This window comes from Lolium perenne, chromosome 7, assembly GCF_019359855.2.
Source record: "Lolium perenne isolate Kyuss_39 chromosome 7, Kyuss_2.0, whole genome shotgun sequence".
Lineage (NCBI taxonomy): Eukaryota > Viridiplantae > Streptophyta > Magnoliopsida > Poales > Poaceae > Lolium > Lolium perenne.
In genome coordinates, this window is record NC_067250.2 from 330122310 (window position 1) to 330146233 (window position 23924).

The 23924-nt window shown below is 46.1% G+C and overlaps 1 protein-coding gene across 16 annotated transcripts; it reads right to left on the reverse strand.

The window, feature by feature from the left end:
- Window positions 1–356: 356 nt before the first annotated feature.
- Window positions 357–19291, reverse strand: LOC127313863 (protein neprosin). Of its 16 annotated transcripts, none has more exons than XM_051344337.2 (11): window positions 18436–19291; window positions 18157–18228; window positions 17389–17505; window positions 17156–17226; window positions 6850–7101; window positions 4204–4290; window positions 3832–4077; window positions 3541–3708; window positions 2551–2604; window positions 2286–2435; window positions 357–1232 (listed from the first exon to the last, which is right to left on the reverse strand). In XM_051344337.2, exons 5-11 carry the CDS (start codon window positions 7006–7008, stop codon window positions 864–866), a joined length of 1233 nt encoding a protein of 410 aa, XP_051200297.1. In that variant the 5' UTR covers window positions 7009–7101; window positions 17156–17226; window positions 17389–17505; window positions 18157–18228; window positions 18436–19291; the 3' UTR covers window positions 357–863. The 16 variants fall into 16 exon arrangements, with proteins under 16 accessions (XP_051200297.1, XP_051200298.1, XP_071679287.1 ...); XM_051344338.2 differs by having other exon boundaries at window positions 17389–17543; XM_071823186.1 differs by having other exon boundaries at window positions 17687–18228.
- Window positions 19292–23924: the final 4633 nt, after the last annotated feature.

The following is a 23924-nucleotide window of genomic DNA, read 5'->3' on the forward strand; positions in this document are numbered from 1 at the left end:
CCGAAAATTGTACTAAGTCACATTTCATGTCGCGCGGTTAAGTCCCGTCTAAAATTGTGCGTAGAACAATTAAAGCACATTTTGTTGGATGTATTATCGTAGTTGTATATCGCCCCAACAAAGAGTGTCGCAAAGGAACTTGGCTACACTCCTTTTTTTGTCAAAAAAAAAGAGTGTAGCCAAGTTCCTTTGCGAGTATTTCTGTCACACTCAAGGTGTCACAAGTCTTGAGTTAATTGGTTAATATAGTTGTGGTGAATAAGCAAAAAGTGCATTGTTTGGAGAAACAATTTTGGTCGAGAGGGACACTCGACAACCTGATTTCGGTAGAGCTGCTAGTATAGGATATTTAGCTCTAGTGCATATACATATGTAACTATAAATGATAAAAGCTGCTTATTACATATACCCAAATATACGGTGAAACAAGATTACAATTGTTGTGAGCTTCTAATGCTTGTTTACACCTCTTAGCAATGCAGCCGCACACATATAGTAATTAGGTATTGCAACTCCATACGTGGCAACACATACTACTTGCATTACTATGGACCCTAACAATACTAATGGGTCTCTAGTAATGCATAAAGTATTATAATTCCTATGTTTTCATATATAATGCCACTAAGTATTTCGAGCCAAAACTTTGATTAACAATTTAATCAATAAATATAAGTTATATAACACCAAAAACATATAGTTGGAAGCATATTTTAAATATGAATGCAATAGTATACTTTTGGTAACATATACCTCATATTATATTGCTCAAATTATTAGTTAAAGTTCTACCTTGAAATGTGTGGTGGCCTTATATATAAAGGGAGTATTACCAAATGGGTACTCATGGCAATTCGACTTTCCTACGGGCAGTACGGGTTCTTCCCAGGTCCCCCATAGTAGATATAAGTGCCCCAGTCGTCACTAATACCATTTCGCACGTTATAGCAGTGGGGCTGCTCAGTTACCAACTGTACATCATTTGGTGGTCTTAGATAGTTGGACGAATCTACCAGTTGGATGTTCTTCATGTGACTAGCCTTACCGAACCCTTCCTTTGGGAAATGTCCACTACCCATCCGGGTGGAAGTTTGGCCAGCATCAGGTGAAAATACCTCGCCACCCCACATGACAGAGGAGGCACTATCTGCCAAGTAGGAGAAGATGGAAGATGGCCAGTACCCCACATCAATGCTTCCCACTTGCAGCCACCAATTTCCCCCCTCAGGGTCCTGCAAGCCAAAATTACATCCCTCAACTGCCAAAACCAGGAAAAAAAAGAAAACTAATGGGCCAGGGTATCACTATGCATGAGTGGTTTTATGTGTTCCATTCGTCGTTTTGCCCTTTGATGTAATATAATGGAAGATCATCCCCACCCCATTATATTTTGGGTCATGTTTTGACCACAAATTTGATAAATACAATACATATAAATACATTTTATATGTATTGTATACAATATAATAATTTCTTCCGAGTATGAATCCAACAATAAAATTCTTATGGAATATACTTGCCGGTTAAATATATGGTCAATATTAAACTCAAATTAAGATGGACATCTATAGAACCAGATGCAGGAAGTGGCATGAAAACTATATGCATACTAGTGAGTTTCCATGCCGGTTCAATACTCTACTAACATGGATAGTATGGTAAAAACACTAGTGAAATGAAATTATTAAAAAAATCAAGACCTTTAGACCATCATGATGAACTACCCACATGACCGCGCATCATAAGTCACACATTTTGTGTGCAAAATGTGTGCATGTGCACTTTCCAAATAAGTTGATAATAAAAAAAAACGTGGAGTAGTAGTTGATTCAAATATGATATGGCTTATAGATATTGAGAGTAAAGGAGCTGATATGTAAATACATGAATAATAATAATATGTACACTAAACCTTGAGAGACTATCACACGGTAAGTTATTTGAGTACATGCTAATTGACTCAATCTAAACAGTAAATCAGATAGAGACAAATGCAAACTCCTAGGTAATTAGCGTATTAAAAACATCCACACATCCTCTTGAGGATGCATGCAACCAAACATTTAGGGTAAAAGGACTTCCTTCTATGATATACACGGTGATCATGTGGTGATGTAGAGCTTCCATAAAAGTGAACACAATTTGTAACAGTTGTGAGTCTGTCAATGTAATATTAAAATGTCTTAATTACTTTACCTCGCCCAGAAACAATGGCTGAAATTGAAGTACTAACATAAAATTTCATTTTTATCAACAACTAACTTAAGGATATCAAAGTTTATTACCTTCCAAACTAAAATTTCGAAGTCATATTGTGTGCCACCATAGGTGGAGAAGATTGAGGAGATGCTACCACCAATGGCGATCTGATTGTTTGTTTGGACAAACCCTGAGCATAGTAAGTTGTAGCATCCTGTTGTTTTATATGCATCACTCTACAATATTCCCCAACAACATGAAATTAGTACGTTTATGTTATTACTAGCCATAAAAATAAGGGCTCAAAATTAACAGTAGCGAACATAAAATGGAATGTGATATATATCTTACAGTCCAATAGATGAAGAGCCTAGGATTGTTATCGCTATAGAAATGCGGGTAAACCTGCAATGTGTAGAGAGCATAGGGCCATTAGCCACAATGTAAGAGATTTCACAACTTGCTGCACCATTACATGATGCTTGGTGATTATATAATTACGAAATGTGAGCTATCTATAAGGTTGAATTGTTTATTAGGTGTGTGTGTGTGAGAGAGAGAGAGAGAGGGAAACAAAGAGAGATTGAGGTTGTCCTTTTGCGACAACAAAAAAAATACAAGAAATACGGCCTAAATATTTGCATAGAACTTGTTTCTCCCTTCCATCCATTGAGACTATTCAGATACAATGTGATTTCTAACAAGTGTTCCAATTTCCTGTAGTGTATGACAGAATATTGTTGCCTATGGCCATGAAAGTGGATGAAGATTTTATTCATTTTCTGGGTTAGGTTTCCTAAACTTAAGAACTCATGTCATCTTCTTAAATTCAAAATTTACCTCCTATGAGCCGCAATTCAGTGGCATGTATTGGGTGACATACAACCATTTTAGACAATAATGTTGTTGTAGAATCTCTTCCTTTTCTAGGTTAGGTTGTGTCAATCTCTACAACTTGTCTATTGTGACAACTTCTAGGGAAACTAATTGTTTAATTTAGTTGTGTGTTAATCCCCATTTGAAAATTAAATATTACTACAAGGCATTGTACAATGTATGGAAGTTGTCTTTAATAATTCCCGTAGATAACACAGTCAAGTACAAAGACAAGTGTTGTTTATATATACTCTATAGCTGTCTACATGCCCATCGCTCTTAAAACATTGCTGCTAGCACAACTTATGACATAATATATAGTGTATGATTGCAGAACCTAGTATAGATGAATCTAATGCCCTGACACTTTCAACAACACACATATATCATGCACGGAACCTAACAGGCAGAGTATTACTAGATCTACTATGAAAATAGGTATTAATTTTCACTTGGAGGTCTAACCTGCCATCCTGCTTCAATTGTATTGAGGTCATTGCCACTATAGGAACCCCCAATGATCCAAAGTTGCGCTAAGCTAAAGTCGTTGGCCCTTGAAATCATTGGTTGCCACAAATTGATGGAGATTTTAGTTCCATAGCACTTATCAACCTGTGCAGATGCTACAGCATGCTGCTCAATGGGAGAGAAAACAATGTTAAATGATAAATTTCAGAAAAAGAATTTGTAGTAGAAATCGAAAAAGGAAATTATTAATTGCTCGTATGAACCTGATTCTTAAATGGACTTATGTACCTGGTGTCCCCTCAATACATTGGGTGTCTCAGGGTCATCGATTGAATTGTTGTTTGGGATGCTCCCCGTCCTCTTCGTTCCATACCTCGTCCTGGAACTGGCCCTTAGGACATCCTCTTCCTTGATCCTTCGGATTGGTATGGTGTTCTCAGGGCACTTTCCATTTAGATGCCATGTTTGGTTGATCGGATGGTGTGTAATATGGGATTCATGATACATGCCTCCTGGGTGGCAAGATGGCCGCATCTGAAAGGTGGAATTTTGCTAGTGATATCATGGATGATATGCATGTGTGTGTGTGATACTAACTTGAGGGATTGCAACTTATCTGCAATCAATAGTGAATAGGGCAACAATACTACAAAGTTTTACCTGGATAGTATGATTTTTGAGGAGAGGGTGGTCGAATGCAGGTTGTTTGGAGATGTGCACACAGTCTATGACATCTCCATCTGGGCTCTGTTAATTCTCTGAGAATCAGTGGTTGGAACATTGTATAAAAAAGAGAGAGCATATAGTACAAGCACACTAGAAAATATTAGATCTTTATACACTCTATCCACTCATCTATTATCTACTAAAAGCAATATACTATATATGTATGACAGAGTCACCATGTTAATCCACATCATTAGAAATAGTTTAATAGTTTGATATATTATTTGTGGCCATAATTAAAAGATAATAAAGGTCACGTAAAATTGTGATAGGTACAAATAACAGTCAACAATGTTAGTACGAGGAGTTCTTTTCTCCTGTTTCAAGGTTCTTTGAGGTTTTTCGGCGAAAGAAACTTTGTCAAAATGAATATTTTGAGATACACCATTTATTACTTAGACGGCCCTTCATGTCTATGATCACGATAGGTAGAAGACAAACCTTGAGAAATCTAGAGTAACATCATATGTTTTAGAAAGCCGAATGGACTTCCCATGAAAAAAATGGACCCTCAGATCAACACATGTGGCCAGATGCACAACTCTAACTACGCTAAAATCTTTTAGTGGAGACACCTAAAGCCTTCATGGGTCGACTACTAATGAAGAAAATCAAAAACAAGAAAAGATGTCCATACGAACCACCAGCTCCATGACTCATGTTGTTGCGATGGCCACACCACAACAGGGAGCCAACAACCCTTACTAACTATGAACGACACCCTCATCATAACCAGGATGCCATCATGAAGTTCATGTAAACAAGGTTCTCGAAACTACAATTTGAAGGTTGATCCATGGTTCCATATCCTCCCGAGGCCTGATAGGCACATGAATATGAGAATAGATGGTGGGGAGATGTATAGGATAGAGAGACAAGTCCTCGGACACAACGGTTCCAAGTAGTATACTGTGACAACCATACTAGAAAGAACACAATAAGAGTAAAAGAACTGACTAGGCCATATGATGTCGTATGAACCATCATTTCATGTCGCATTGAACCACGAACCGAACAATGAATGTATTTAGACTACATGTCAGAGGTTAGCAGTGTTTCCCTTGATTTTTCAATGTTACACAAGATACTAAAGGTCATGAGAGCTGAGGACATTAGAACTGTGGATTATTCATATGTCCATGCGTCTTGGAGTGAAATTGTTATCACAGAAAAAACTCTAAATTCTACACTAATGTAAGAAACAATAAAAGTACTTTGAAGCCGCATTGCTAGTGACAAGATAATGGTGAAACTCATATTGTCTATTACCACATACTCGACACATTGATTATCTCAAGTGCCATGTCAATTGACCATAATCAATAAATTCTTAAATCAACTCTACGCATTAATAAAACAATACAGATGAAGAAAAGACATATATTATAGATTCTCATGGTTGAAGTTGCATTCCGGGGAATGTATATATCGGAACACCAACTATATCAGAACTAAGATGTCATCATCTATTTCATAACTGTTTAGGTCGATGCGATGAAGAAATAAATCCATAAACTAAAATTACCAATGTTACATGTTAAGTTGACTTACCTATTAACTAGGATTATTATTATTTTTTAATTCGCATCATGGAGAAATATTACTTTGCTATTCCAGTGGAAAGAACATCTGATAACAATCTGTCTACACATTGCTAAGATTTAATGATCATTAATTTTTAAAGTATACTCACAAAAATGGATGGTATTTCCTATGCAAGCATATTATATTTTATACGTATAAAGTAGAATACGGGGATATACTCCAAGAGCCATATACATCCACTCCGTTAAAACTATTTACACGGTTGGAACCAAAGATCACAAGCCATAAAATTATGTAATTCAATCAATAGAATATGTGGCAAATATGACTCTTCAAACAAATTGTACCAATTGAGTTTGTGTAAAACACAAACATTTAGAAGTCAACCTAGACAAATGATTTTTTTTTTTGAACATTGGAAGGTGATACCTTGATTGTAGCATATATTATCATGGCCATAGAACCATATATGTTAGTGTCAATGAACTATAAATTTATTTTCTGTTAAGTTTCAAGAGTAAATATGATGCCCTCGCCTTTGCGAGGGCCACAATGCTAGTATTTTTTAGTGAAGAGAGTATAATAATACTAAGATGATACTAATTACACCCAACCGAGACAATCCAAAATATAGAATAAACAATACGATTGTTTTTCGTGACTGAGTGCAATTTTAATAGGCCGTGACCCTCTATTTATACCTCGGAATCATTTACATGTTCTATCGGCGAGTTTTCGAAAGACAAAACTTGCCCGGAAAATCAATTTCGTAACACGTATTGATCTGATCACATCTACACATCTGGGCAACTCATCATTCTGAACCAAATCTTATTTGGATCTGTTAATTTTAGCCCATATGAATATCTCAAGGTGGTTTCATCCACGGTTAACCTTGGTTTATGTCTGATTAGTCACTGAATAAATTATTAGAGCTGTCATACAAATTGGTCAAGTGGTTTATATTTGAGTTTGACCGAAATTATATGCCATGTATTCGAGGCTGGAAGGGACTAACGATGAACCAATGTATACCTGAACGGTGGCGAGAGGAGGTTTGTTGAGCCGCCTGAGGAAGCTTCGCACCTCCCGCCGCCTCTCAGCAGTCGCCGGCGCTGCAGAAACCTGCCCCCGCGAAAGGAGAATCGTGAGGGCCACGACGAGCGTGACCAAGCACGCTGGCATCGCTGCCATTGAGCACCGGCCGTAGGTACGTTACGTGTTGAGTAATGCCAGAGATAGTCAAGCTTGTTTGGTGTTGGTGTGTGTTTTGCTGCCAGGCTATACCTATATATATATACACGAGCGATCGAGATTAGCCCAGACTGTTATGCCGCCAGTACTTTCTACGCACTAACGTGACATGATTAATGAGAAAGTAACATTTCACATACTCCCGCCTTCCCACTGAATTTTTCTTAGATTTATCAAAATTTAGATATATCCACATGTAAGAAATCGGTGACATAGCGCAGTCAGCAAGCAAGCAAGCAAGCAGACACAGCAAGATTGTACTACTGGAGTGCTTGTCCGCGTCCAACTAGAATTCTCTGCCTCGCTTCCATGGACGTGCGGTGCATGTCCGCGTCTAATTGGAATTCTTAAGCAAGTTGAGCACTTAACGTAGAATTTTGTGTTGCTTCCATGGGACATGCGGTGCATGTTCCAGTGGTAATATATCGCTCGGGCCAATGTTCGGTAACTCGGCACTGCGTTGCTTTTCGCCGTGTGGCCGCCCGCAAGCTGCACGATGACTCCGTGGATGGCGTTGAGGTTTGCGTCCTGCCATTTTTCTGGACGTGCGGTGCATGATACGTCTCATGACAACTACTCCCTCTATGCCACAATATAAGAAGTTTTAGGAAGCTAAAACAACTTCCTAAAAGGTGTTATATTGTGACAACAAACTAAAATTATTTGGCATATACTCTATAAATCACATTAATGTGGAGAACAAAGCTAAGCTACTTCATTATGTACAATGGGATCCCCGCTGGAAAGCACTCCCATTCAAAAATCAATGACATGTGCACTAACAAATAAGTAACAAAAACTCTGGTAAGAAATTATCACTGCCGGAAAATCGGTTTTTGCTCAGTGGCGGCTTGTTCGCCGAGTGTAGAAGGTTCAGAAATTGGCAAACATGTCTCTTTATCGAGTGTGCTCCCAAAAAACTCGCGGTTAATAAGTACCACTCGGCAAACACATGAGAAAAAACACGGCAAAAAAAACGAACTCCGCAAAAACTAAAAAAAAAACACTGCAAACTTTCAGTAAAACACACAGCAAAGAGATGGTCATGACAAACCTTAGGGACACGCGGTGGCGGCTGGTAGTTGATCCATTGTCGAATGTCACCTAACGGACATGTGGCAAAGCTTTGGAACTTTTCCCACCGACTTCTCCTTGTGTGAGGGGAGGGCTTCACACCATTTCTTTGTCGACTATTTTTGTCAAAACATTCAGAAAAATAAGACTTCCTATTTCCCGCCAAAGAAAATGCTTTCCCTCGTATGGTTGCCCAGTGTCGTTAACAAATACACTCAACAAAGATATTCCCACCCTTTATTTCCCACACTTTCTTTCCCGCCATACCTCAGCCCTCGATCCTATATATAGGCCATCCCATAGCCACATTCTTCTCACTCAGTGTAGGCGATGTTTCACAAAATACCTCCCCCTTGTCATGTGATGTCCAATATATACAAGGCCTCCACAAGCCCCCTTTTGGTGTAACCCGACTCAACCGTCTGTTTTGTTACAAACCATCCGAATCGGTTACTCTTTGTTTGTCGAATACAAATTAGGACGAGTCGAGTCATATCTAAGGGGCATGTTATATCCAAAATATACAAGGATAGCACAAGATGCTTTGGTATAACCCAACTCAACCATCTGTTTTGGTACAAACCAATCGGTTCATGTGTTATTTGGATTCAAAACCCACTTGGTGTTCCTAAAAAATACAGCGGGAAAGTTATAGTTCCTCAAAATATATACTCGATATTTCTCAAAAATACATAGGTAATATTTTTTTCTTACATAGGTAATGTTGGGATAAAAGATTACGGGGGAAAAGAGCAGGGAATTTTTAAGCATAGGGATAAAAGGGTAGGAATACAAGGCAGGAAAAAATCCTGGAATTTTTTGCCGGGCCATAGCACCCATTTTAGGCCTGTTTAGACGTGAATCTGGCCACTTTAGCCAGAGACTGGAATTTGGCCACCTTATGTGTAAAGGATTTTATTTTGCTCACGTAGCCAAGGCAAAAGTCTGACGGCCTTACCCAAGGCAAGAACTTTGCTGCCTTACAACAAGACAAAAATCTAGCGGCCTTACCCAAGGCAAAAGTAAATTGTCGCTAATAAAAAAGACTAGCATTATTGATTACTAGTTGAATGCCCGTGCATTGTCACGGTTCTTCAAGGCTTTTTATTGTCACACACGTATGTAAAGCTAATACACTCACGTGTATTTAAAGAAATAGCCATTTAATATTACGAAAACAATAAGAATCTGCTTTTCTTAAAACATAATCCGATTATAAAAAGTCATAGCTCAACATCTTATGCATAGAAACCAACCACCAACTATTGACTAAGTTGTGGCCTTTTCTTTCTCTCGCACGAAGCAAAGGGAGTTAAACTACATTTCGCCTCAAAGAAACTCGGGCTTCACCTCCGCCTCTACCATAAATCGCCCCCCCTCCTTCGGCTGGCCTCCCCGGTGTCGGGAGGGGTGGGGGAACACGATCTATGCATCAATAGAGTTTTTCATATAAGTAGTGTGTTCAATAGATTTGATTTGGGTTTTCTTGTTCGTCTTTTTTGGCCTCCGTCTCAATGAAGATGCTATCGTCTACAATAAGTGATCTTCTGGCCTTCATTTGACGACGAGATCTCCTTCTAGCGTTAATTGTGGTGTTGGAAGACCACAATTTTCTAGGTATGGGTCTTCAGATCTTGTTTCGCCATATTGGTTTTAGATCTTTTCTCATGGTTGTCGCGAGGACTCTCCTCGCAATATTTGTCCTGGTTGCTATGTCCTCGACAATGGTGATTCATACTTTCGGCTCCCCGGCAGTGTTGACCATGATGTTCGGTTATATTTCTCTGGTATACTGGTATTGGTACTCTTGCCGATGTTGACGGACTACTTTAATGGTTGCGCGCGTGCATGTAGCCTTGGCATTGCGGCTCAAATTAAAATTATGGGAGAACCTTCATTGGTATTCACATGTCTACGTTTTGGTATCTATATTTGGCTGCCTTCAGATAAGTACAAGATTGTGTTTAGAAGAAAGAGGTTGAAAACCTCGAAGATTTAGTTGTTTTTTATACAATACTTTATTTTGTAATCATTTGAGACAGCTTATATATCTGTACCTTGTACTATTTATTGCTATGAATATATGTGGTATTGATTGTCCAAAAAAAAAAACTAAGGTCCTCCACTTTGCCGACGATTTCAAGTAATAACTTTCATACACGTTCGGATGTGCACGCTCGCGTGACGTTGTTAGGCCTCAAAGTCAGTGTGATATGTGTCGCCTCGGCCATTTCGCTCGGTCAGGACTTCGTCTTTCACATTAGCAAATTAAAAAGGTAGAAAGATGTCTATGGGATATGGAAATATAATTGAATATTCTGAACATAGTCCAAATTGGTGGTGTTCAGGATCTGCACAGATAATCTTTTTGGGTCTCTAGCAACTGCTCTCTTGAGTTTAGTCCTCTAGCTACAAATGCAAACACACATAAATCAAAATTTTAAATTTTAACCATTGACCAGAATGCTATCATGTCTCCAAACTTTGTTCATTACTCGGTCACTCCTGAAAATTACTTAGTCACCCTCTGTGATGGATATATCAAAAGATGGCGGCACGATTTCCCAATGGAAAGAGAAAATATCAGATGTTTCAGTAAAATGCTACTTTTTGACCATTAAGCATCTGCATAATCAAAAAATTAACACGCAAAGAGAGACATAATCAAAACTTCACACCTAGAGTATCTCCTTTGGGTGATGAGTTAGGAGCAATGCTACCAACGGGCAAAATTAAACATAGTGACATATTTAGCATTGATGCTTGGTAGTACTTGGTTTTGAGTGTGTGGAAGTGAGACTGCCTTGCAAACTACGGAACCAGTCGAGGGGCCGACGGCCGGCAGCCGTCGGCACAACCTCAGCTGCCGTCGGCCCACGCATGTGCCGACGGCTCGGCACCTCGCCGTCGGCACAATACCTCCTCGGCACAGCACACGTCGCCGTCGGCACACGTCTGGCCGTCGGCACAGCGTCCAGCAGCCCGACGGTGGGACGACGCCGTCGGCACAGTCACCGTCGGCACACTCGTCGAGGGGCCCGCAGCGCGGCTAAGGGCCGTTAGCCCAACCAAGTTGTTGTGCCGACGGCCAGGCCGTCGGCACAGTCACTACGCTCGGACGGCCAGCAGCTGCCACGCGTCCGCATCCCGTTTGCTGTTCCGATGGCCATGCCGTCGGCCCAGCTCCATCGACACAGATACGTCGCTAGGTCCCCCCAGCCCAACTGCGCCTGTGCTCCTGTGCCGACGGCATGGCTGTCGGCACAGCCCCTGCCATTTGGCACGGCCAAGGGCACAGACAGTACCATTTTGTTTCACCTAAATGCACCGCAGCCCAGCATAGCACAGGACAGGACAGCATAAATAGCAGTAAAATAGCAGTAATAACATGAACATCATCACAACACCATCATCATTTTCATCATATCAAATGTAGCAACAACATCATCGTCATACAAATATGTAGCACGTCACATCAGAATGACCAACACCAGAATGCCATGGGTGTTAGGTACCTTACAGTGTAATCTAGATTATTGACTCTAGTGCAAGTGGGAGACTGTTGGAGATATGCCCAAGAGGCAATAATAAAGTGGTTATTATATATCTTTGTGTTTATGATAAATGTTTATATACCATGCTATAATTGTATTAACCGAAACATTGATACATGTGTGTTATGTAAACAACAAGGAGTCCCTAGTAAGCCTCTTATATAACTAGCTTGTTGATTAATAGATTATCATAGTTTCATGATCATGAACATTGGATGTTATTAATAACAAAGTTATGTCATTATGTGAATGATATAATGCACACACCCAATTAAGCGTAGCATAAGATCACGTCATTAAGTTATTTGCTATAAGCTTTCGATACATAGTTACCTAGTCCTTATGACCATGAGATCATGTAAATCACTTATACCGGAAAGGTACTTTGATTACACCAAACGCTACTGCGTAAATGGGTGGTTATAAAGGTGGGATTAAGTATCCGGAAAGTATGAGTTGAGGCATATGGATCAACAGTGGGATTTGTCCATCCCGATGACGGATAGATATACTCTGGGCCCTCTCGGTGGAATGTCGTCTAATTAGCTTGCAAGCATATGAATGGTTCATAAGAGACCACATACCACGGTACGAGTAAAAAGTACTTGTCAGGAGACGAGGTTGAACAAGGTATAGAGATACCGATGATCAAACCTCGGACAAGTAAAATATCGCGTGACAAAGGGAATCGGTATCGTATGTGAATGGTTCATTCGATCACTAAGTCATCGTTGAATATGTGGGAGCCATTATGGATCTCCAGATCCCGCTATTGGTTATTGGTCGGAGAGAGGTCTCGACCATGTCTACATAGTTCGCGAACCGTAGGGTGACACACTTAAGGTTTGATGTCGTATTAGTAGATATGGAATATGGAATGGAGTTCGAAGTTTTGTTCGGAGTCTCGGATGGGATCTAGGACATCACGAGGAGTTCCGGAATGGTCCAGAGAATAAGATTCATATATAGGAAGTCATTTTATAAATTTGAAAATGATCCGGTGCATTTATGGAAGGTTCTAGAAGGTTCTATAAGGTTCTAGAAAAGTTCGGAAGAAATCACTATGGAAGGCGGAGTCCCGGAGGGACTCCATCTAGCATGGCCGGCCAACCCTAGGGGGTGGGAGTCCCAGGTGGACTCCACCAAGGTGGCCGGCCACCCCCCTCCAAGGAAAGGTGGGAATCCTACCTTGAGTGGGAATCCCACCTTGGGTAGGTTTCCCTACACATGGAAGGTTTTGGGTTGGGGTCTTATTCGAAGACTTGTAGACCAACTCTTGGGGGTTCCACCTATATAATGAGGAGCAAGGGGAGGGGGCCGGCCACCTCAAGCCATAGTGGCCGGCGCCCCCCTCTCCCAAACCCTAGCCGCCCCTCCTCCACCACCTCTCCCGCATACGCTTAGCGAAGCTCCGCCGGAGATCTCCATCGACACCTTCACCACGCCGTCGTGTTGTCGGGATTCCAAGGAGGATCTACTACCTCCGCTGCCCACTGGAACGGGGAGAAGGACGTCGTCTTCATCAACACCGAACGTGTGACCTAGTACGGAGGTGCTGCCCGATTGTGGCACCGTCAAGATCTACGCGCTTTTGAAAGCGGCAAGTGATCATCTTCTGCAACAACGAGATCTAATCTCGTAGGCTTTGGAAATCTTCAAGGGTTAGTCTCGTTATCCCCTCGTTGCTACCGTCTACTAGATTGCATCTTGGCTTGGATTTCGTTCTCGCGGTAGGAAAATTTTTGTTTTATATGCCACAAATCCCTTCAGAGAGTACTGCCGGGTCTGGGCCAACAATTGGTATCAGAGCCTCGTGGAGGATCTCCTAGTAACGGGAGGTCATGACGAAGGAGACGTGCGAGTATTCTGGCGCCGCGGTGCCGGTGTCGACGCAGTACCCGCAGTACATCTGCGACAACTACACGGTGTGGGCGACCACGATGATGTGGGCGCTCGAGTCCAACGAAGTCTGGGAGGCTGTCGATCCAGGCGGCAACGAGTTCAAGAAGGGCGCGTCGAAGTATCGCAAGGACCGACAGGCACTCACGGCCATCTGCTCTGTGATGTCGATGGACGTGAAGCAACACCTGATCTCGAAGAAATCTGCAAAGGAGGCGTGGGAGACGATCAAGACACTGAATCTTGGTCATGCGCGCGTCCGCGAGGCGGCCCTACAAACTTTGCAGAAGAAGTACGAGAATCTGGAGATGGGAGAAGATGAGACGATGGACGCCTTCGCTTCGAAGGTCGCTACATTGGTCAATGGGATTCGCGCATTGGACGAGAAGCTCGAGGAGATCTCGATCGTAAGGCGTTTCCTACGCGCGGTGCTGCCGCGTTACTTGTCCGTTGTTTCGGCCATCGAGCAGTGCGTTGATCTCAAGACTCTCACGATGGATGATCTAGTTGGATGGTTCAAGGCTCATGATGAGCGGATGAAGATCACCTATGGTGATGTGGTACCGGAAGAGCATGTTATGCTTACCCGTGCCCAGTGGCAGGCGGTGGTCGCCAAAGAGAAGGGCGATAAGGCATATGACATCAGAAGTGATAAAGAAGCTTCTCGCCCAGCGAAAAAGTACATCACAGGGGAGGATGAGGACGACGTTCTGCCGAGGAAGAAGTTTGACATAAAGAAAGTAAGATGTCATAACTGCGGCGAGCTCGATCACTTCAAGGTTGATTGCCGAAAACCACCGAAGCCAAAGGAAAGGGCTCTCATCGCCCAGGAAGAAGATGATGGACCGATGATGCTGATGCTCGAGGTATGCGAGCAGAAGGACGAGGAGGAGCTACCTCCTCCATCACCGGCTACGGAGATTGTGACGGATCACGGTCTACCATGTATGGATCATGTGGACAAGCTATGCGACGAAGGTGTCGTCGAGAAGCTACGGAGTGCCCCGCACCCACGTGAAACCACGGATGAGGCAAGTGAAGCTTTGGAGCTCTTACATGGCGATATATGCGGTCCAATTTCACCCGCAACCCCGTCCGGAAATGAGTACTTCATGCTTGTGGTAGATGATCGCAGTCAATACATGTGGATTGTATTGCTGAAGAGTAAGGATGAAGCTATACAAGCATTCGAGAAGATAAAGGAAGCTGGAGGAGTCGAAGCAAGGGCAAAGAGAAAGTCCCTACGCATAGATCGGGATGGTGAATTGAAGCATACAGTGGTGGCCATGGCACGGAGCATGATGGAGAGTAAAGGCTTGCCAGGAAAGTTCTGGGGTGAGGGAGTCAACACGGCTGTCTACTTGCTGAACAGGGCATCAACTAGGAGTATGGTTGGTGGGACTCCGTACGAAGCATGGTACGGACGAAAGCCCCCGGTTGATCATCTTCGCACTTTCGGGTGTGTGGCGCATGTAAAGACGGTGTCAAGCCATAAAAGGAAATTGGCGGATCGGAGTAGTCCAATGATCATGACTGGCTATGAAGAAGGCTCGAAAGCATACCGTTTGTGCAACCCCTCGACGAACAAGGTGGTTGTCACATGTGACGTAGTCTTCGAGGAAGACCTATCATGGATCTGGGACTCCACGGAACTGGACGAGATTTTCACTATTGTTTACAGTGAACTTAAGCAGCATGCAGATGATCAGGAAACAAAATCTCCCGACAACGTGAAAGCGAGTACCGGCTATGTTGCCGGTGACACGCGCGCAGCGCAAGTCGCGACCAGACCCGCTGGTGCGTGTGCAGGTGCTACCGGCGATGGAGCAGTCGAGTGCTGCCCAAGGGGCCTTGCAGCGAGCAGCAGCTCACGCGGTCGTCCAGGAGACCCAGGGCGCACTCCGCGGCGGAGCCCGAAGTCCCGAGGCTCAGCAGCAGAGCCGCATGGGAGACCGGCTCGGGTGGAAGTCGACTCAGGCCCAGCTTGGGCTAAGTCCAGCGATGTTGGCAGGCCGGAGGGAGCTGCACGAGGTGCTCCGCCTGCAGGCTCATCGGCAGAACAAACCGGGGCGAGTGGGACTGCATCAGGCTACGCTGATGCATCTAAAGGACCACCGGTGCTAGAGGCAGTCAGCCTAGCAACCTGTGTCGTGTGGCCAGAAAAAAGCCGAAGCTTAGGAGGTGCTCCACGTGAGGACACCAGGCTAGAAGCAGCAGGGTCTGACGTCCCAGAAGAATGTAGAATCGAAGGAGGGAATCCAAGTAAGCAAGGGAATGCGCTTGGATATCCAGTAAGTGATGCACGTGGTGACCTGCCAGACAGTTCAAGCAAGATGGAAGAAAATAGTCCATCAACCAGAAGTGATGTTGATGGCTTCGTATTCCCAACATGCAATAACTCAAATGCGGGGTTGCCAAACGTGCTAGGAAGGTCAAGTCCAGAAGAGAAAGCTCCAGCTATGGGAGCAATGGGTGCACTTGCACGAGTAGCAATTGTGCAAGAAAAGGGTCCAGCGAGTCCAATGCATGGAAGCCAATTATGGCCAATGTCGCAGGCAGAAGTGCGACAAGAAGCAGAAGAGTATGTCGTACTATCTCCGATTGCACTAGAGACGAGACGACTACGACCGACGTGAGCACGCATACGACACGTGTTGGACTACTATCCGAAGAAGGTACTTCGGACTGTACATAATCCAGTGAAGATGAAACACAAAAAGAAATGTTTATTCATCAAGGTACCGGTGAAGACTGGAGACGCGGACAAGGAGAACTGTTGGCGTGAAGCCATGGAGAAACCGGCGAAGGTAAAGTCGGTGGCATGGGTTCCACGAGGAGCGGCAAAAGCAATGCCGAGGAAGACGCCCACGAGAAGCAGCTGGCGCATTTGGGACCCTGGTCAAGTTGAAGTACATGTCGTGCTTAGGGGGGTGATTGTTAGCATTAAGCACGATCAACACCGGCACGATGTTCGTGTGCGTCGCGGACGTAACCTCCGTATAGGACTAGAGTTCGTATACGAGTTGGTTCGGACGTATGTCTCCGGTTAGGATTAGAAGTCTACATGGAGTAGGACTAGCTGATTACCTGCGTGTATAAAAGCTGAGGCCTACCTTGTACTCTATAACCAGAACCGTGAGTTGAATAGAGAAACGGCAAGGACCGACAAGGCCCTTTGGCTATCCAAACTATATTTGGTGTTGTGTGCGTACGTAAGTAGTACTAGGACAATGCCCGCGCGTTGCGGCGGAAGAGCGAGCAAAGTTGCTGATCATGTATTTAATACTACTTCCACTTTAATTAAGTTAGACCTTAGTTTTCATAATCTGAAGAAAAAATTAGTGCTCCCTAGTTGCATGGACATCAGATCAGAACTTTGTTTGCAAATGAACACTATTCGGGTTATATATATATATTTACTTTATTCATATAAATTATCTGCATGGACATAACATAAGAACTTTGTTTGCAAATGAATTTTAAATTAGAAGATTTCTCAGCTGATTACACAATATAGGTAAGAAACAAGTATATCGATGAGAAGGGCAAGAAAGACCAACCTTTATTCTCTTTGGCCAACCTAATCTTGAATCCGCACTTCATTCTCGCCTACACATGCTACAATATGTACCTGGGGAGAATTCAGCAATGATCCTTGCAAGATTACTATAACTGAAGAATGCGTGCATTGAAGAGTAATACTTGGTATGGAGACCAACTTTAGAATTTGCTCAACCATTTGGTCGCTGTTGTCAGCTCTAACAAATCACTTCTTGGTTGAGAGGTACATTACCAGCATCAAAACTCTGTTGTGCGCTGAAGTGAATTTGTTTGCTGATTTCTGGCATGTGCCCTCTTTTCTAGAATTCTTCAGGTATGGTCAAACACAATACCAGAATCACTGATGGTACTGAAAAGTGAACATGTCATAGCTAAATGCAGGTAGTGCTGCAAATATCAAAATCAAAATTTGATATATTATGATATGTGAATTGAGATTTAGGAAAGTTAACATGGTAGTAACACAACAATATCTAAAATTAGCATGCGTGTTCTTAAGCTTCTCTACGAGCTTGCAAAGAAATTAGCACCTTCAGATTATGAATGCGAATTGAGATTTAGCACAATTAAGATAATAATAGCATCTTCAGATTTTACAAGTCTTCTGTTAATACATTGAAGCAGCCTTGGTACATTGAAGCAGCCTTGGTGCTCCGTTGCGATCTGGGACCCGTTCATTCACATAACTGGTGGGAGTGTCCGTAATTTCGATCCAAAAGCAGTGGCAAGTACAAAACGGATGAAGAAAAAGGAGAGGGACCTTAATTTATTAGTAGGTATAAGTGTTGTTCTCAAGCTAAATCAACATAAAGCTACATAGAAAGAACAATGGTGCTATAAGAAAAGGAAGTGTAGGAACATGCTTGTTTTGATACAAAGATGTAGGAAACTGGGATGTGCTATCTAGTATTTACTTGCAAGCTCATGATGATTCAGGAATACATATTATGAATGATGTAGTACCTCGGTAATTAGGTCAGACAATATTATGACGTAGTACCTCAGTAATCAGGTCAAACAACTATCAATCAGCTTTTCCCTGAGGATTTCCATCTTGTTCGTCGCACATAGCCTGCAAATTGCAAGAAACCACACCTTTTCCTCCATGAGCGGAGCCACTATCTTTAAAAAAATAGAGGAAGCCTCAAATCAACTGAAGTTGCAACCACGTCAGCTCAGCAATTGGTAGATTGCTATTTCTCATTTATAATTCAGCTACCTCCAAAAATCAATACGTTGATGAATAATAGAAAAAATGTTGTTGATTGAAAGGGGTTACCCATAAGGCTGGGGCTATTACACGCAGGCGTAGCAGATCCGACAAGTTTGCGTGAGGAAATCGATAGGGTGCTCTCCTAATTTCCTTGCTAGCAGAAGGGGATCAGACAAGAGCAGCCACTCCTCGCATGAGTGTGAGCTTATCGCGGAACTGCATCAGAAGTTCAGAACAGCAGGGCGACGACGCACGCAGAGCCATGGGCCATGGCGCTTCAGCAGCAGAGCTGACACTGGAGCTCCTCCACACAGGATGAGACAGGACGCAACCAGCAACAGGGGAAGCACCAGATCAAGACTTCACAGCTAGAATCAGAAGCCCTGTCCTATCGCCGAAGCATCCATCATGGCCGATGCGGATAGAAAATCCGACTGGAAATCCAAGATCCGCGCTTAGCTCCATTGCGGCCGCGCCCCAGTCCGGGGCCGAACCAGGGGCTGCCTTGGTGACGGCCTCCGAGGGCGGCTTCATCTCCACAATAATTTCATCGGGTGTGCGTCCACCCCGCCCGCGGCTCGGGGAACTGGTCGACGTGCTCCGCCCCACCATCCTCCCCTGATCTGCACCGGTTCAAAGGCGAGAGATCGAGGTCAGAACGGGGGTACTATACCTCATGACGGAGGAGGGCGGCGGCTCCATCTCGGTTTGAGCGGGTGGTGTCGGGCGAGTGGTGGTGCCAGTCACCGGCGTTCGAGCGGTCGGCGGCGGGGATCGATTTTGGACGGCAGGCTATGGTCGATTGGGCTGTGGTCAACCGTTTTTTCACCTGGGCGGTGGCAATCCATGTAATTTCGACTGAAAATGGAGGGTAGTTCAAAAACGGACGAAATTTTTGGGGAGAAACCTTACTTCCTTTATTAGTAGGTATATAGATAGATATAGACTAGGCTGTGTCAACACGACAAGGGTACTCACCGTCACTAGACCAACCCCGATAGACAATGCTGCAGGCACAAAGAGTCATGGGGCGACGCGGGGGGCGATTCAAATTTTGAATCCGCCCGGCCGGCGAGTCCGGCGGTGTGGCCGGCGGCGAACCCGGCAAGGAAGATGGTGGCGTCAAGAAGGCGGGCTACCGCGGTGGCGGAGACGGCGGCACAGGAAGGCAGAGTTTCTACCGCTCGGCGGGAGCCGCGGTGAGACAATTACGGCGGCGGTGAGCGTCGGCGGCGCCGTCCCCGTGGGAGAGGCTGTGCCGGGGCAGGTCCGAGCGCTAGCGCGCCGCTAGTGGAGGACCGGTTTTCGGAGGATTCGGAGGTTGAGGCCGCCGGCGACGGCGGCGAGGCGGGCGGGTCGACTCCGGAGCTAGGGTGCTCGCAGAGGCGGCCGCCGGCGGCTACCCTCGACGGGTTCGTCCAACGCGCGGAGGAGCCTGGGGGCTCTCTCCGACACCGGCGGCGGTCCGGCGCTCGCGCCGGTGACAGGGGGCTCCGGGCACAGGAGCTCGCCCGCCCCGTTTCCATCGTTTGGGTGACGCGGGGTTCCAAGGGCGGCGCGGCGGTGGCCGAGGTCGCGGCTGCGGAGGTGCGCTACGGGCCGCCGGCGGCGGCGGTGCAGGCCGGCGGCGGCGCTAGGTCTAGCGAAGGAGAAGGGGTCCGTCGGCGAGGGTTCCGTGCGGGGGAGGATGCGGGCCTCCGCCGCCGGGCCGTTGCACAGGCCGATGAGAGACCCCGGCTGCGGTGGTGCCCAACAGTGCTCGCCCCCGTAGTGGTGGCCGGGTGGGGGCGAGAGGCCTTCAACGCTCGTGGTTGGGCTCCGGCGGCCCAGCCCAATATCGTAGCTTTAAGTGGTTGTGGTTGCCTTCGGGATGTACCGATCCAGGGCTAGGGTTTCGAGCTAGGAAAAGTGAGGTGAGACAGCGCCTATCTGACCCGTCCGCGCCGCCGCATCGCCTCCTCCGCCCCCTGCGCGCGTCGTCTCCGATTGCGAGATCCTTCGCGGAGGTGGTCTTGGCGGGGTACGACGACGGCCGTAAGCGGTCCGCGTGGGGCTACCATTATGCCGACGACCTCGGTCCGCGTGGGGCACCGCGTGGCCGGGAGAGCGGGGGCTCGTCGCACCAGAGGTGGGGCGACCAACGGAGATGGGAAGAGGAGCAGCGGGATAGGTACAGACAGGAGGAGGGCCGGGCTATGCAGGGGGTCCGAGCGGCTGGTGGTCAGGGAGACCACGGCGAGCAAGGCCAGCGCCAGGCCCAGAAGTCCAGGGGCAAGAAGCCGGCGGCTGCGGCGGGTTCGTCACAGCCAAGAAAGGCTAGGACCACGGTCCAGCGGGCAGGGGCCCTGGCAAGCGGCGAATGCTTCAAGTGTGGCCGGGGAGGCCACTTCCAGTCTGAGTGTACGTTTGAGCCTCTGTGCATGGTGTGCAGCGGGGAGGGGCACTCGTCGGCGAGCTGCCCGACGAGGGGCAGGCCCCTGAAGCTGCAAACGATGGGGCAAGCTTTTACCGGGGGAGGTTTCTTCAACATCGATGTCGAGCCGCTGAGGGCCGGGCAGCGGAAAGGGGAGGTCTTCTCGGCCATCATCAAATTCAACACGGTGCCCCTAACGGCAGAACAACTGTCGGACGAGCTCAAGCACCTCGTGGATGAGATGTGGGACTGGCAAGTCAGGCGGGTCTCGGAGACGGAGTTCTCGGTGGTGTTTCCCACGAGACAGACTCTCAAGTTGAGTACAGGTAGCGGGAAGCTCTACCTTCCCCTATGCAAGATTGAGACCGAGATTCGGGAGGCCTTCTCTGCGCCAAAGCCGTACCTTGTGCTCCCGTCGGCGTGGGTACAACTCACAGGGGTCCCGGAGGATCTCCTTGAGCGGGAGAGGCTCATGGCTGCCTTTGCTATGGTTGGGAGGGCCATTGATGTGGATGACCTATCGCTGTTAAAGTGGGAGACGGAGCCGGTCAGAGTGCGGTTCCAATGTCGTTATCCTGAGAGGATCAAGGGGTCGGTGCAGGTCTTTGTGAATGGGGAAGGATACACTGTTGGGGTGCAGGCAGAGCGGGGCCCAAGAGGCGGGCCGGGAGGGGGGTCCGGGGCACCACCTCCACCGCCTCTACAGACTGACAGGGAGGACGAAGACGACTTCTCTGAGGAGGGCTCTACTGACAACGAATGGAACAAGCATGGGAGGAGGAAGAAGGTGGATCAGCCGGATACCCAGGAGAAGGGCAGGGGAAACGATGGTGGCGAGGGTGACAAGTCCGTAGGGAAGCAGGCACCGGGGTCACGGAGTGCCCCGGTTGCGGGGCGGGTTTGGGAGGGACCCAACCTGCCAAGGTCTTTTGACCAATACGGCTCGAATCTGGAGCTGGGAGTGTGGCAGCAAGGGCTCCTTCCCAAGGACCAGGGCAAGGTGCTCACGATGGGGGTGGAGCAGGGCCAGGGCGGGGCGGCGGCTGAGGAGTCGCTGATCTCGACGGAGGCCGGCTCGCAGGTGACCGACCCGCTGGCCTCTTGGGTGGCAGATAGTCCTCCGGCCAAGGTGGCTAGGTCAACCGCGATAGAGGTGGTGTCGGAGGTGCGGGTTCTGGGGGTGGTAGAGGACGTGGTGTCAGTGCTGAGCGACGAGGTGGGGTCGCCGGTGCAGCCCGACCTGCGGTCGGTGGTTACCTTGGGTGCCCCCATCCCGTAGGCGAAGCGCACGCCGACGATCCCATACGCGAGGAAGAAGCGGGTGGCCGGGGGAACGGCTACTCGCAAGAGCTCGAGGTGCAAGGGGGGCGGCCGGGGCCATACCAGTCTTGGAGAAGGCACAAAGGAGGGCTAGAGAAGAACCTCGAGACGGTCATCGACAACAACAAGGCTCGAGGGCTGGAGGGCACTGGGCAGACGCTCGGACAGGGACCTCCTGGGCTCGGCTTTGGACGGCGTTAGCAGACTCTTCGAGAGGACGAGGGGAGGCGCGCGGCGACTTTAGGCGCTAGGTACCAGTTTGTATCGGGGGTGGGCTGCCCTGTCGTTGTATCGCACGTTTCGTGTGGGTGTTGGGTTTCAGTCTTGTGGTAGCTAGATTTGGTCCCTGTGTGTGTTTGGTTTCAGTTGGACTTGTATGGTGTACTATGATTCTGCCATGTGGCTTTATTAATTTAAAGCTGGGCTTAGGCCTTATGTTTAAAAAACACGACAAGGGTGGGAACCGTGCCCTCTCCCTAGGTCGGTCTGCGTGTTGATATAATGTGGAAAAGCCCCACATGTGGCGTATACAAGTAGGTAGAGTACTACTCTATACTAGCATTATACACGTATTATTACATGGTTTAACACTCTCCCTTAATCTAAACCTCTAGAGAGGTTGAGATTACGCTTAAACTCATCTAAACTCTTAACACCTAGAGTTTTGGTAAACCCATCAGCTACCTGATCTTTAGTGGAGATGAACTTAATATCAAGACGTTTGTCAGCCACTCTTTCTCTGACAAAATGATAGTCAATCTCAATATGTTTGGTCCTGGCATGAAAGATAGGATTAGCAGAAAGATATGTGGCACCAAGATTATCACACCAAAGACATGGGCGTTGGCGAATAGGTACCCCCAATTCTCGGACTAGTGCTTCTACCCAAATCAACTCAGTTGTAGCATTAGCTAAAGCCTTATACTCTGCTTCAGTACTAGAGCGTGATACAGTTGCCTGTTTCCTAGCACTCCATGATATAAGATTTGGACCTAAGAATATAGCAAATCCACCAGTAGAACATTTGTCATCCAAATCACCTGCCCAATCTGCATCTGAGAATGCACTAATAAGTGTAGACGAGGATCTCTGAAAAGTGAGTCCTACCTTGATTGTCCCTTTGATATACCTCAGTATACGTTTTACTGCTGTCCAGTGAGTGGTCGTAGGAGCATGTAAAAACTGACACACTTTATTCACTGAGAAGGATATATCATGCCTTGTCAGTGTCAAGTACTGCAATGCTCCAACAATGCTTCTGAAATGTGTACTATCCTCAGAGCCAAGAGCAACACCATCAAACAGTGACAACTTGTCAGTAGTAGATAATGGAGTTGGACATGCTGTGCACTTGGTCATCCCCACTTTTGTAAGCAGATCTGTAGCATATTTTTCCTGTGTCAACACAATACCACTTGAACAATTTTTTTACTTCAATGCCCAGGAAGAAATTTAATTCACCAAGATCTTTGAGAGCAAAATGAGCACTCAAGTTATGGAGCAGGCGTGAAGTAGCTTCATCAGATGAGCTAGCAACAATGATATCATCGACATATACCAGAACAAACATGGTGATACCTGGCTGTTTGAAAAGAAATAGGGACGTGTCACCTTTTGATGCCATGAACCCAAGTTCTTGCAATTTCAAACTCAGTCTAGAATACCATGCATTGGCGCCTGTTTGAGACCATAAAGTGACTTATCCAACCTGCAGACATAATGCGGAAAGCGAGGGTCCTCAAACCCAGGGGTTGTTTCATATACACTTCCTCCTCCAGAACGCCATGAAGAAACGCGTTCTTGACATCAAGTTGTCTTAGAC